The sequence below is a fragment of the Protomyctophum parallelum genome (genome assembly GCF_964188405.1).
Source record: "Protomyctophum parallelum genome assembly, chromosome: 7".
NCBI lineage: Eukaryota > Metazoa > Chordata > Actinopteri > Myctophiformes > Myctophidae > Protomyctophum > Protomyctophum parallelum.
The window spans coordinates 39,936,520-39,952,134 of NC_139705.1; the positions used below are offsets into that span (position 1 = coordinate 39,936,520).

The following is a 15,615-nucleotide window of genomic DNA, read 5'->3' on the forward strand; positions in this document are numbered from 1 at the left end:
AGTTCAAGATGCTGACGGCCAAGTCTCTGGCACGTTCCATACGCCCAGGCGATTGGTTCACGTCCATAGATCTAAGAGACGCCTATTTTCACATCCCTATCTACCCACCCCACAGGAAGTTCCTGAGGTTCGGGTTTCAGGGGAGAGTGTATGAGTATACGGTTCTCCCCTTTGGGATGTCCCTGAGTCCCAGGGTTTTTGTTCGATGTACGGAAACTGCTCTCGCCCCGTTACGACAACAGGGTCTCAGAGTTGCGAGCTACATCGACGACTGGCTTCTGAGCGCGGCCTCGGAGCAGGAAAGCGGCACAGAACACAGCCAGGGTATTGTCCCACGTGACCTCCCTAGGTTTCAACGTGAACCATACCAAGAGCATGTTGACGCCGACGCAGTCCACGGACTTCATAGGCATCACGTTGGACTCAGTCGCATACACCGCGAAACTGAGCTCCGACCGGGTGGACGACCCACTGAAATGTACCGCACAGTTCAGGACAGGCCGCACACTTCAACTCGGGGTGTGCCTGCGCATGGCAGGCCTCATGGCCTCAGCCATATCTCTGGCACGCCTGGGCAGGCTGTACATGAGACCTTTCCAACAATGGTTGAAGTCTTTACACCTGCCTCCCAGGTTCACACAACGCCGGGTGAGGGTCTCCCCGGGCTGTGTATTGGCCTTGAAATGGTGGTCCGACAGACGCAACCTGACGGAAGGGGTACCGCTGGGGTTGCCCCTGTCCAGAAAAGTGGTCACCACGGACGCCAGTCTTTCGGGCTGGGGAGCCACTCACGAGGGCAGGACGGCCAGAGGGGTGTGGAACGGTTCCCTGAAGGGATCCGCTCACATCAACTATCTAGAACTTCTGGCGGTTTTCCTCGCCTTGAAGGAGTTCGAGCTGTTCCTCGGTGGACATCACGTGTTGGTCCATACGGACAACACCACGACGATGGCCTACATCAACAGACAAGGGGGGATCAAATCCCTGCGTCTGTGCTCACTGGCTCACAGACTGCTGGTCTGGTGCGACAGCCGGTTCTTCCCCCTCACGGCCTGTCACGTCCCAGGACTCCAGAACTCAGCTGCGGACCTCCTGTCGAGAGGTCCACTCCGCTACAGCGAATGGTCCCTCCATCCATGGGTGGTGGGCCAAATGTGGCGCAGGTTTGGAGTTCCGGTGGCGGACCTATTTGCCACGGGGGAGAACACAAAGTCCCCTCTGTTCTTCTCCCTCACAGGCAGGCCGCCTCTGGGTCTGGATGCCTTCGCGCATCGGTGGCCCCAGGGCCTACTCTACGCCTTCCCACCGCTGGAACTGATCCCACAAGTTCTAGCCAGGGTGAGAGTTTTGGGCTCGGAGCTACTGCTGGTGGCTCCGGCCTGGGGGTCCTGGAGACAGGACATCGCTTCCCTCCTCTATCGCGACCCTTGGCAACTCCCTCTGAGGGTCGCCCTGCTAACGCGGGCCAACGGCGAGATTTTCCACCCGCGCCCCCAGGACTTGGACCTTTGGGTTTGGCCTGTGAGGGGGCGCCGCTCGCAGTAGCAGATCTACCACAGAATGTCATAGAGACTATTCTGAGTGCTAGAGCAGTCTCCACCAGACGCCGGTACAACACGGCTTGGCAGCTGTTTGAACGTTGGTGCTCGACCAGGCCTGGTGGGGTCCTTCCTTTCCAGGCCTCGGTGGGGCTCATCCTGACCTACCTGCAGGAATTCCTGGACAGAGGTCTAGGCTTGTCCTCGGTTAAGGTCAACCTGGCGGCGATATCCGCCTCCCACTTAAATGTGAACAACGGACCGGTGAGTGAGCACCCGCTGATCCGTCAGTTCATGAAGGGTGTCCTACACCTTAGGCCGGTTGCCAGGTCCCTGGTCCCAGCCTGGGATCTGACGGTGGTATTGGACGCACTTACGAAGGAGCCATTCGAACCACTGGAGGCAGTGGATTTGAAGTTTCTCTTGCTGAAGACCACGCTGCTGGTCGCACTGACAACTGCGAAGCGTGCTAGTGACATCCACGCACTCTCAGTCAATGAGAGCTGCATGAGGTTTAGTGGTAACAACGCTAAGGTCACGGTTAGGCCGAACTTGTCTTTCAAGCCAAAGACTTTTCCTGCTGGTCGTGACCCGGTGGAGCTCATGGCGTTCCACCCACCGCCTTTTGCCTCAGAAGAGGACAGGCGGCTACACTGTCTCTGTCCAGTCAGGGCGATCAGACTGTACAGGGACAGGACAGCTCCCTTCAGACAGGGAGATCAACTCTTTGTCTCTTGGGCCTCCCACGCCAGGTGGCAAGGGAAGCCTATAACAAAGGTGAGGCTTTCACGGTGGATTGTGGAAGCTATACAACTGGCTTACACCAGTAGTGGGGTGGAGCTCCCTGAAGGGTTAAAAGCTCACTCCACGAGGGGCATGGCGGCATCCTGGGCCTTGGCACGGGGCGTCCCCATCCAGGATGTGTGCGCAGCGGCAAGTTGGTCTTCTCCCTTGACCTTTGCCACGTATTACAATCTTGACGTGGCACCCAGGGACTTAGCCCAAGCGGTCCTGGGTGCAGCAGCGCAATGATTGACAGTACATAGTGCCCCCATGTTCACATAAGCATTCCCTAGAATGGCTCTATGAGATGGTTAGCCATCGAGCCCGTTTCACGAGCACATAAGGCAGCTTGCTGTCGGCTCCTTAGTAGGGATTGATAGCAGTCGGACAGGTTTGTCTGTCCCGCTATCGGCTTTGTTCTACCTGGTCAGGGACCTAGGTAGCCTTTAATTGTCCTCCTTATGGGAGTATACACGTGCCACGCCTGAGGGTGACGTGCGTGTGTCTCTTGATAGGTGGACCGTGGATCGGTCCTATCAGCCGGTGTGATCATACGGGAGTGTTATGATCCCCATATGACTCTCTTCGAGAGAGGAACTTAAGACAACTTTGGGTTACTTCAGTAACCTCAGTTGTATAAGTGACTCGAAGAAGAGAGTCATCAAGACGCCCTTCTGCTTTGTCAGCGGCAGAAAGGTAGATTGATAGGAATGACGCTCATGGGTCCAACCCCCGGTTTTATACCGAGTGGGTGGGGTTGGGGACTTCACCGTGAGCTTCACGTTCACGATCCAATGGAATTGTTCGTGAGTACATGCAGAGTTTCTGTGCTTTTGCGCCACCAGGTGGCGGCACCCCATATGACTCTCTTCTTCGAGTCACTTATACAACTGAGGTTACTGAAGTAACCCGAAGTTATAAATGATGACATTGAATACATCTGGGACATTAAGACATGTAGCAGAAATGAATGAGATGGATAGGACATCATGTGCTATTGGGTCATCGTCATCAAGTTCATCATCATCATTTCATCTGGAGCCCACAGACATGGCTGCTTGTAAAAGCTTTTGTCATAATACTGTATATATAAAAACAATTATATAGAAGGAAATAATTCATCCAGCTTTTAAACATTTTATTGAGAATGTAACTCACACACACACACACACCTAAAATGTGAAATAATCACTTTAATCATTTTGGCCCGTCCAAAGTAGCTACTGTAATTATGTTCTTTACCATCTTTATTTAATTTTATTATTTATTTATCCATGTGCTTCTGTTTTCGTTGGGAAATACACTTCCCCCCCCCCTAAAGCAAAGCTTGGAGATCAAAAATAAAATAACGTACTGTATGAAACAGAGTTGTTGAGAGGGGGATAACTAGTGGCTGTAGCTGGATGTTGTCTATTCTACTGCACTTTTTAATGTATGCATTGTACAATGGACGGTGTCACTGATCTACAAGCTACCGTAACAACACGTCGTGAATTGCAATGCATTAGTTAGCTTGTACAGTAGATCAGTAGTTGCTATCGGTAAGCAATGCCAGCCACAGCTTGGCTCTGTGATTAGTTTGGGAAGAAGGATGAACTGTTTGTCTGATGTCAACTGCTTGTTTGAGCAGCTGTCTTCCAGTGATAAAGTCCAGACACACAGAAGTGCTGTTTCAGTCAACTGGACAGCCAACACAAAGAGAATACAAAGAATAATACATCCTTGTTTTGCTTTCGTACAACAATAGAGGGTATGCTGCGCATGCATACAGTGAGTGGCAAATCGAGTGGCAAAGTGAGTTTAACATTGTTTAAGGTCGTTTAATGTGATCATTGTTTGGATGTATTGGCTGCAAATGGCTGTCAAGGCTGCAGAAAGTAGGTTTTTTGTCAATCAGGCATTCACGCATAACTTCTGGGTATGATGATGATGTTGATGAAAAGTCATCAGCTCATAGCTTAAGTAGTCGACGTACGAAAAATAAATCTTCATAGTTTTAGTCTACGTCTACGAAATCAACACAGTCATGCAGCGCATGTCAAGATTGATGTTTAGCATGTCAAGAGCTGAAAGACTGCCTGTGTGTTCTCTGTGTGAGGATGTAGTGCACACACACACACAATCCCCCCTCCCTCTCAGTTCTCCTGTTTGTGGAGGAGGCGTGTTAGTGGTGAAGAGGGAGGAGATGGGAGTGGAACTCAGTGGACACACACGCGCGAGTGCACACGCACGCACATGCATACACACACACACACACACACACACACACACACACACACACAGACAGATACCATAGGCCTACATGCGTTCAACCACACCGAAGCGTCAGTGGACTTGTTGTGCTCTTCATGAACCAGGATGCCACAGAGAAAGAGGAGTTTCACTTTTGGAGCTTATGGGGGGTAAGATAATAACTTGATTTTGTGTGTGTGTGTGTGTGTGTGTGTGTGTGTGTGTGTGTGTGTGTGTGTGTGTGTGTGTGTGTGTGTGTGTGTGTGTGTGTGTGTGTGTGTGTGTGTGTGTGTGTGTGTGTGTGTGTGTGTGTGTGTGTGTGTGTGTGGGGTCTGAGTTTAGTTGTGTCTGTACAATATGTATTTATGTGACTGTCTATTTCTGTGTCCATGACATGTACAGTATATAGTGTGTGTGCGTATATGTGTGTCTAGACTAGAGCATACTGCATGTGTTACTACTACACTTGTAGTTCTACTACACCTTTGGCCCTCACAAGTACAGTAATGAAAGTATACCCACATGCACAGTCAACCAGCAGTATTATTAAACTAAAATGTCTGTTTACTCATTTGATTAAGGCGTCAATATTAGTCTGTACAGTACATACTTTTGATATGCCATTTCCTGAGAGTTGGAGGGAGATATACGGTACTGTAAGGCAAGCAGTATTCATGCTGGCTATATATGATATGTCATATAGATCAGTGGTTCTTCAACATTTGCCAGTGAAGGACCCCCATATTGATATGAATCTGGCCGCGGACCCCCATTTGAAAATAATTTGTGCCAGGAAGTGTCATTTGAGAAGTGGTGTAAACATCATCAATACTATTAGAGTTTCTTCTTTTTTTTCCACAATTTTCAAGATTTGTCCGTTATCTTTTGAACATGCCTCCTCGTGACACGTCAAAGGTATTTTTATCAGCTTGCAGAGCTGATCAATGATCGGACTTTCTAGTCTAGTCACGTGGTCTAGTAGCGATGTAGTGGCGAGATTTTCATGATTTGAGAGGAACAAAGACTGCCAAAGCAGACAACCCGCAACACTCCAAATTAGAAGGGTAAATTCTTGTTGTGACAACGCTGAGGAAGGCCCACCTGGCCGAAACGCATCCGTTGGCTCGTCAGAGGTCATCATCATCATCATCATTTTTCGACCACGTTCGAGGTCATGGATTTCACAACGCCACGCCAGACTTTCCAGTCCTTCATTGCCATCCCCAGTTCCTGCTTACTGATGCATGTGTCCCTAGCAATGAGGGATCAGGGAACGACAGTCTGCTTTGAGGCAGGACTCCAGAGAAGAAGGGAAGATATAACCTCATTGTCAGCTCTGTAGCAGTGGCCGGCAAACTGTGTTCTTCTGGATCGGACTAGTGAAGAAACACGGGGAAGGTTGCTGTATATTAGATTAGTCGATGGGTGGCTCTTCCAAGACCGATTTTGCGCTCTCATTAGAAGGCGGGTGTAAGTGCCATTCAACCGTTTCTCTAATTTCTTTGAAAGTGTCCATGTCTCGGAGCCATAGAGTAGAATCGGCTCAACGGTCGTCAGAGGTAATGTGAAAAGGACATTCATTGAGTGCTGGCATTTCCTCCTTTCTATTGAGATTTTCATGATTGGCTGGCCAATATAGCCCTATACGGCCAATGGGATATTGCTGACAGAAGCCCTTGGCGGCTGATTTCACCCTTCTGCCAATGGGACACTAAGCCCCACGGCCAATGGGACACTTTAAGCCCGCTCTCCTCTCCCCCACCTCACCATGACTTGAGACTGCAAACGCGACTACAGAAAGAAAGCCCCACTAACATTATGTAAGAGAATGGAATGCAAGCTGATATATAATGACTTGAGTCATTTCTTGTTGAATAGCCAAAGTATAAAATGGAGTTGGTTAAAGTGGTTAAACTGAAATGATGCTATGGTATATTAACTCAATTTGCTGGTGACCCCCGGTCTTGAGGACCACTGGGGGTGCCTGAACCAGTGCTGTCTGTAGATGACATGTCATATTATATGACCCTGGTGTTGTCATAATGGCCTAGGTCTGGGTTTGGTTCACACCCCCAGTAGAAACACACTCGACAAGACTTTCCACTTGTCAACAGGTGCTCCGCTGGTATGTTTGAGTACCATCACTCACTGTGTGCATGTGTTTCCCGAGCATGCACGTGTGTCACTGTGTACATTACTGTATGTGTAATGTATGTGCGTTTCCTGAGTGTGCGTGTGCGTGTGTGTGTGTGTGTGTGTGTGTGTGTGTGTGTGTGTGTGTGTGTGTGTGTGTGTGTGTGTGTGTGTGTGTGTGTGTGTGTGTGTGTGTGTGTGTGTGTGTGTGTGTGTGTGTGTGTGTGTGTGTGTGTGTGTGTGTACGTGCGCACACGTGTGCGGAAATTCCTTCCTTATCAATCTGAGGCCCGGGGCCTTGTTGAAACGGACAACTGCAAACTGAAGGATTTTTAGAGTTTGTTATTTAAATAAACCAAAGTGGCAGCTCGTCTTCTATAGTCTTGGTATATTTCCACAGGTCAGTCTCTGACCATTCCACTCAGTGTTGTAATCAGTGAATCGGTAGCACACTGACCCCTCCTCGACATGCTGTTTCCATTCACTTCAGGGAGAGAAGCCCCTCAAATCAAATCACATCTCTCCAGACTTGTACCAGTTATTCCACCCAGTACTCTCCATGACGTGCTATAATAAATCACTGGTTCCAAACCTTCTTTTCTTGCAGCCCTCCACCCTGTCTCTTCTTATATTGGACAAAATCTGAGACCCCCCCCCACACACACACACACACACACACACACACACACACACGCACATCTATACTGTATACTTCTTGTATGAGAAATAGTTTAAGAAGTTACACTATATACAGTATAGGTATACGATGCGTTGTGAACATGTATCAGCTTTTGTTTTTTAAATACTTTGTGAATATTTTGAACTATGTACAGTACATAATGGCATGCCCAAAATAGGGATGCCAGGTCGGAAGTGGATGAAAGCAAGTTATGATTTTGTGCAACATGTTTGTATGGACTACTACTGTACCTCCAAACAGGCCGGGCGCCATGTTGGAAAAGCACTGATCTAAATGTTAACGGAGCGGACAGGACTTATTAGATTTGATTTAGCTGGAGGTTTTTGAACAACGAACAACACAGATACTGTATTTAGTTTGCAGTTTGTCACTGGAAAGGTTCCTAGTATCTAGGCAATGGCACCATTCTCTGTGATTGTACTAATACACATCCTGTTCCCTGTGCCGGGGGGATTGTGAGAGGTTGCATTCTTCACTAGAGTACCTCCGTGAACTTTACCACTTATGCCCTTTAAAAAATAATCACACCTGTGTGAACTGAGCGGTGCAGGCTGCTCAACAACACCGCTGGCTGGCTGCAGTTATAGTTATAGTGCTCTTATAGTGCTTATAGTGGACCTTTTAGGCTGCGCATCAGTGCCAATTTAGGTCACCCAGCGGTATTGCAGCGTAACTTCGTACCCCAAACAGACAGACATACATATCAGTCATTGGAGCGGTTAGGCACCGCTCAAAAAGACAACTTAAAAGCTCACAATGCGTCACAGTGCAGTGTGCTTGTAGTAGGGATGCCACAAAGTGACCATTTGCCCAATCGAATAATCTACAGCTCTGGCGAAAAAAAGAAAAAGAAAAAAGTTATTATTATTATTTTTTAATCAATATCAGATAAAACTTTTAAGATTTTATATTATGCACATGCCATGGTCACATAACCATTATATGTTGAGTGCATGCTTTGATGGTTACAGTTTTATAATCCGTTTTGATGAGTAAACCTTTGTGGAGATCTTCTCAGTGCCATTTCAGGATGGAAAATGAAATCCATTTGGACTTGGGGAGAAGTAGTTTCATAAGGGGCTGGTATGAAGTACTTGATATAAAGAGAACATGTTCAGTTCACTAGTCTACACTCTACTCTACACCTGCCTTCATTTCATCTGATTGTCTGTCAGGCACTTAACAAGCGATCGTTAACTGTGTCTGTTAGAGAGAGGGGCAGAGAAGAGTGGCTTTGCTCAACTTGATTTATACTTTCTCCACTCTGATGAAGGTACATGTTCGATTATGAAATATTAAAATCGATTTCGGAGACTGCAACTATTAATCGGAAAATTGATTATTCGGTGGCATCCCTAGCTTGTAGATATATTATTTCTGAAAGATTTTGAACATTTTAGAATACTTTCGAAAGTGTCCACCACCTATGTATATGACACGACCAATGTAGACACCGGGTTGAGCGTGGTGAAATTTGCTGTGGTGCATGGCAGTCACCCAGTTCATATTCTACATTAGACTCCTACTGCCCTCTGTGTAACTTCTATAATAAATTGTTAATGCAGATCATCATAAAATAAACAGAGCAGCGGCCTGCGTCTTCTGGGTCTGGAGTCTCTGTGTCTCTGTCTCTTCCTCTCTGTGTCACTCTCTCCATGGCTTCCGGGGTATAAGATGCTCGGGCGCTGAGCACAAACATGAGTTGTCAACGTACACTTTTGACCTTTTGTGTTTTGAGAGAGAGAGAGAGAGACCAAGATAGTTTGTTCAATAACAGTATAGTAGAGATAGAGCTCCATTGTTTGGAATGTGGAGCATGCCAGCTCCACATACTGTGATCAGCTGATGGGAGAATGGGTGTTCTTCATGTAAAGAACGCTGTGCATTCTATGGGTGTCACTGTTTACCAGTACCAATGGTTCTTTGTCTTGTAGGAATTGTTCTTTAAAGGACGGTGTAGCCCACAGAGAATCTGATAACGCATTGTTTTAATGTAGACTATAGATCAGAATTTCAATTTAGTGTACAATCTATAACAGTTAATGTGTGAATGAAATGTAATTTTTATGTTGATACAATATAAGTTATAACTAACAACAACTGATGGTTGTAGTTGGTCTTCTATTGAGATATTTAGATTCTGTAGTTGACATATGACATTTCTGTGTAGTAGAACCACATTTTAGAACCATTTTGGCACTCGCTGCAGGTTGACGTATAAGTTAAAAGTCACTCCTTGAATCAGTGAAAACGTACATTTCTAGATCACCACTGTTATTTTCATATAGTACAGCAGATAATGGGAACGATCTTTCACTTGGTGATACAAGCGTGAAATTTGGCATGAACATGCCTCTGGGTCACCTCTTAAACTTTTTTAACCGAGCCAACGAAAAATCCAATATGGCGGTCATTTTTCAAGATGGCCGCCAAATAAAAAAGGCCTTTTGTGGCGGTTCTGGACAACCATGGGTGCGGCCGACTCGAGACCGGGCACTGCACTCCCTGTGGGTGTGTGGAACGTGTGTGTCGAATTTGAAGTTGGTGGGGCGAACGGTTCTCGGGTTACGTGGATTACAGATGTACACACGCACACAGAATTCGTGCAATATAGCAGATCATTGGAACGGTTGTTCGCTTGGTGATACAAGCGTAACATTTGTCATGAACCTTCCTTTGGGTCAACTCTTTAACTTTTTTAACCGAGCCATCCAAGAATCCAATATGGCGGTGCTATTTCAAGATGGCCGCCACATCCAATTGTTAGCCTATGTCTACATTTCTTACAAATTTTAGGAAAAAATTCACCATTATAGATTGATAGATAGATAGATTTATTTAATTTTTTATATATATTTTTTATTCTTTATATATATTTTTTATTTATTTGTCATTTTTTGTTTTCATACTGAAAATGGTAGCATGCTAATGCTAACTTAATGCTAACATGGTAGCATGCTAAAGCTAACATAATAATGCTAACATGGTAATATGCTAGCATGCTAACATAGCATGCTAACATGATAATGCTAACATGCTAATTAGCATTAGAAAATGGTAGCATTAGCATGCTACCATTTTCAGTATGAAAACTAAAAATAATGACAAATAAATAATAAATAAATATATAAATAAATATATATATATCTATCTATAATGGTGAATTTTTTCCTAAAATTTGTAAGAAATGTAGACATAGGCTAACATTTAGATATGGCGGCCATCTTGAAATGGCACCGCCATATTGGATTATTGGATGGCTCGGTTAAAAAAGTTAAAGAGGTGACCCAGAGGCATGTTCATGCCAAATTTCACGCTTGTATCACCAAGAGAACAACCGTTCCAATGATCTGCTATATTGCACAAATTTTGTGTGCGTGTGTACATCTGTAATCCACGTAAGGGCCGATTCATACTCCTATTTTACCGCTGTTTCGGCGCTGTAGTGCCGAAATTATTTCGGCTCGTCAGAAATTTTCAGTAGCACCGAAGAGCCGACTTTAGGACGGTACCCGCCCCCCCGAACCTCAAATGACGTCAAATTGTAGGCTCTACAGAGCCGAACCGACTTTTATTCGGCTCTAAAATAGGAGTATGAATCGGCCCTTACCCGAGAACCGTTCGCTCCACCGACTTCAAATTCGACACACACGTTCCACACACCCACAGGGAGTGCAGTGCCCGGTCTCGAGTCGGCCGCACCCATGGTTGTCCAGAACCGCCACAAAAGGCCTTTTTTATTTGGCGGCCTATTGGATTTTTCGCTGGCTCGGTTAAAAAAGTTAAAGAGGTGACCCAGAGGCATGTTCATGCCAAATGTCACGCTTGTATCACCAAGTGAAAGGTTCTCTCACAATATGGCTGTTAGCCGCTGTACTAATAGATATCCAGTTTGCCGCCTTTGAGTGGAGCATGCATGGGTCTGCTCATGTTGTAATGATTTGGTGCCTATGATAACTATTGTCTGCCTTTTTAATATATGTATTTATGTACTGTATGGATGTATTCCCCGATTTGGAGTCTATCAAAATTCAAAAACCACTTGTCATTATGGTTCATTGTCCTTGCCATGTCTTTGTATATTCAATCTTTTTATTTATAATAGTGTTGTGCCTGAGCTGTTTTTCTTTTATTTTCTTTTGTTTGTTTTTATGTTCTTGTTGTGTAATGTCTGTTTGTCTTTAAAAACCAATAAATATACTTTATAAAAATAAAAAATAAAGAACCGCAAGTTGGGGGTGGAGGGTGCAGTCTTGAGAGCAGGAGACCATTCAAGTGAATTTCCTACACGGAAAAATCCTGAGCTCTGAAAGTGGAAAAAAAAAAATCAATTTGTATTTTGTACACTAGAAATGTTCATTTAAAGTAATTCTATGTAACATTATTGTTGTAGTCTATTTGAGGTACACCCCTTGTATCTCAAACTAAACAGACATTACAGCGTTTGTCTCATAATTAACTAGTGGCAGAAAAATAGACTGCGACTGTACAAAAACGCATATAATGGTAATTGATAGAAGACTTTAATTGAAAAAGTTACACGATATGACTTTAATACTCACATGGTTTGACCGTGGTGTAGGCAGGGAAACCAGAGGACAAATCATGTTCGATATAATCAGTCCTTCTTCACGCTGAGTGTCATTATTAATTGACAATCTCATTTGCAAGGACACTCAGACAGAGTGTTAACACCTGGAGGAGACAGTAGGCTATAGCTGTTATTTTACTTCTTCAGCTTCTACTCTTTGTTGTGTATCCTCTTCTCATAATTAATTATCCACTTGAACGCTAGTGTCTCTACTCTCTACTCTGCCGAACATTTGGCTGATGAACAAAATTAATTAATTTGGTCCCACTCCTGGGTATCTTCTGTCACTGTATATTTGCACATGCTGTGAGTGAAATGTGTTCTCTGCCATGCTAATTATTAAGAACAGTGAGCGCTATTAATACAGTGCTCTGGGAGCAGTTAGTGCTTATGTGTCTAGCTCAGGGTCAGGGACACACAGGCTGTGCATGGCTGTGGTGTGTTGCGAACGAGGGACCTTTCCGCTTCACAGGCGGCCTCACTCTACCCACTACTAGGCAATGGCATCGTGAGACATTGTGAGCTTGTAGATAATTTTCAGCGAAGATATTTAGTGTAGAGGGCGGGGGTCAATGAAGTATACAGGCTTTGTGTGTGGTGGTTAAAACTGAGGGTCCATCCATACTAACATAGTTAGCTTGACGACGGAAGGCTTTATACAGTACCTGCTGTGTTTTATTGACAACTCGGTGCTCTCAGAACAGCTCCGATGATGTCTTTGCTCTTAACAGGTGTGGCGGCTGTGGCCTGTGGCTTCAGTCGTGCTGAGCTGTTTTAACGATGTAACGTGACGCTTGTTAACACACTGACCCAGGATTAACACATGGCGCGGTCGGGAATGATGTTTACAGCGTGTTGTATGCTGAAAAGCTTAGGTGAGAAATGACGAGCTTGCACTTTGCCCACGTCTCTCTGGATAAAGGTGTGTTGCTAGTAGACGCCTACACATTGTTGTTGGCCTACAAGTTGTTGCTAAAGGCCTATTCATACTCCAGTTTTAGGTGATAAGGTGACCACTGGAAACTACAACATGACGCCACCCTGCGGTGGTAAGCGACTCACTGATCACCCAAACACATCTCTCTTGTTTTTACTAACCACCGTTTTGGTGGTCACCTTATCACCTAAAACTGAGTATGAATTATTTTTTACCCATTAAGACCTGAGACCCTTCTACAAAGGCCTTCTAAATCAGTGGTTCAGAATTATTCAAATGTTTCCAACACTTAAAATCTACACTTGAGGGTTGTTGTGAAAAACGGGCCAATCCTGCAAACTTTGAAAGACAATGTTAGCCAATTCGGATGGAATATGAAATATCGGACAGATCCATCTTGAACACATGACTATAGAGAGTGTGTAGCGATTTGCGGGATTTTTGGACAGAATGTGGAGAATGTGTGTGCAAAATTTGGCATCGACTGGATTAACGGTGCCGGTGAAGTTGATTCAGACAATATAGAGCATCACCAAAACTCATGTGGTTTTATTTTTTTATAAAAATGTTAACTTCCTGTTGATTTGTTATCAGGAAGAAAACCCGGACTGGATTCGGATCCAAATAGTAAAATCAACAGGAAGTTAACATTTTTATAAATATATAAACTACAAAAGCCAAACCTCTACAAATGTGGTCTTACTCTTTAACCTTAGGCCTGGTATCATAATCTTTCATGATGTGTCCAAATATTTCACAATTTCACTAAAATACTGTAGCAAATCTACAGCGCAAGCTTGTAGATCTTCTATTTTCGAAGTAGAAAAGTAGAAAAAGTAGTAGAGCGGTAATAGTACAGCATAAATAGGGTGGTTCTCTGAGTGAATGGCGGATGACGATGGCAGAACGCATGCTGGTGTGGGAGTCGATTACAGAATAAACATTATTCGCAGAATACCGAATAGACTGACACATTCACGTGGACACACGCCTCAGAAACCTTTCATTTAGTTGAATGTTCATCTCAAACATCTCTCCCTCTAGGCTCAATAGACTCTTATCCACAAGTTTCGCTCAGAATGTGAGTCCCAGTGTATGCCAGGGCTGTTCTATACATCCTCTCTCTCCTGAGCTCTAGCAAGGTTTACATTGGGATTGCTGGCTGCCGTGGACTATAAACAGAGTGTTTGGTCATTCACTGGATGTTTTTGAGTCAAATGTGGCTTTGGGAGCATAGTTTGGGAGCAATAATAGCCTAATTGAGGAGTGTCAATAACGTTCACGCTTGATTTGATTCATTTGATTTGCACAACATATGCACACACACATGACATACTAGTTCTTACCAAAGGAAAGATGACCGTTGAGTTGTTGTGCCAGTGATGTATGAAACCGTAGAGGGGCTTATGCTAGAACCTCACCGTTTAAACACTTGATTCACACTTGATTTTAAGCTACAATCCAGTACTTTTAATTTAAACGAATAAAAGGTTATTTGGACCAATCTGTTAATGTTAATGCAATACACAACGAATACATCTAAAACTATTTGAAACTGACTACCAGATTGGACCGCCATCTTTCTTGTACTTTAATAATAGTAGTTATTGTAGTTATCCCTCGGGAGAAGTCTGAGACAACTAAACCTACTGTTACATACAATGGATTGTACTGTAGCTCTAAAAGTATTTGAGTTAAGGTGCAAGTTTAAAGTTTAGTCCCCTTTTAGTTGTTTGTGGGGTATGTTTATTTGTGAAATTTGTCCCCTGCATTTAACCCATCCTAACTATCAGGAGCAGTGAGTGGTTACTTCGACACATAGACTGGATCGACCGGGGCGATTACCAGACAGCCTCTCTAGCCACCTGCTTGTCTGTATGTACAGTAGGAATGAAGCTTTATTCACATGTGTAGGAGCTGACAATGAATATCCATCATTTTTCCTCCTCATACATTTTTGTAGGTGGAACATTGGCAAAGTATGTCACGTTTTTCTTTTTACGCAGGTGTGTTGTTGCACAAATGTGAATGCATATTACTGCAAGTACAGTGAATGTATTGTTCACTGTTCCAGATGTCCACATGGTGTGTTGACCAGGAGTTACTGAGGCGAGGCCCACCCAGAGCCTTCCAATGCACTCATTTATTGACCAGCGCACAAATCTGTCACTTGCCAACAACAACTCATTGCGAGCTAAATCAGCGCCTGTCGGGAAGCAACGCCGTTGTGCCGCAGATTATAAATTAGGCTTTTCATCTTTCTATTGCCTATTTCCATAGAAACCAGATCATGTTGTTTAACCCATTTAGGCCTGAAAAAATGTCTTCTAAATCCTGACAGTTTTCTGAAATACCTAGGCCTATATCCCTCAATATTTCATGTCAAGGACCCCAAAAATGATTTTATTTGGCCTTCGACCCCCATCTGAAAATATGTTGTTCCAGGGAGCATCCAGAAGCAAAGATTTTAAGGCACATTTGAGGCACATTTTCACGATTTTTCAAAAATAGCAGACCTACAAGGCGCTATGAGCTTGTAGATCTGCTATTTTTCAATAGCTAAAGCATAACATAATGCTAACACCAAAAGGGGTTCCCGCCCAAAATGGGTTAAAGATACTCAGCTCACTGTGGGGAGCAGTAATGAAATGAATCACATGTTGTGTGATGGTATATGAGCTGTAATAATTGTCTCCACCAG

The 15,615-nt window shown here is 44.4% G+C and overlaps 1 protein-coding gene across 1 annotated transcript in view; it reads left to right on the forward strand.

Moving 5' to 3' along the window:
- The first annotated feature begins 4,634 nt into the window (after window positions 1-4,634).
- Window positions 4,635-15,615, forward strand: part of LOC310861070 (rap1 GTPase-activating protein 1-like) — a 78,554-nt gene continuing 67,573 nt past the window's right edge. The window contains exon 1 of the mRNA XM_083768363.1: window positions 4,635-4,723. Within this exon, the coding sequence (XP_083624489.1) occupies window positions 4,680-4,723 (44 nt within the window). The 5' untranslated portion in view covers window positions 4,635-4,679. The remainder of the gene's footprint in view (window positions 4,724-15,615) is intronic.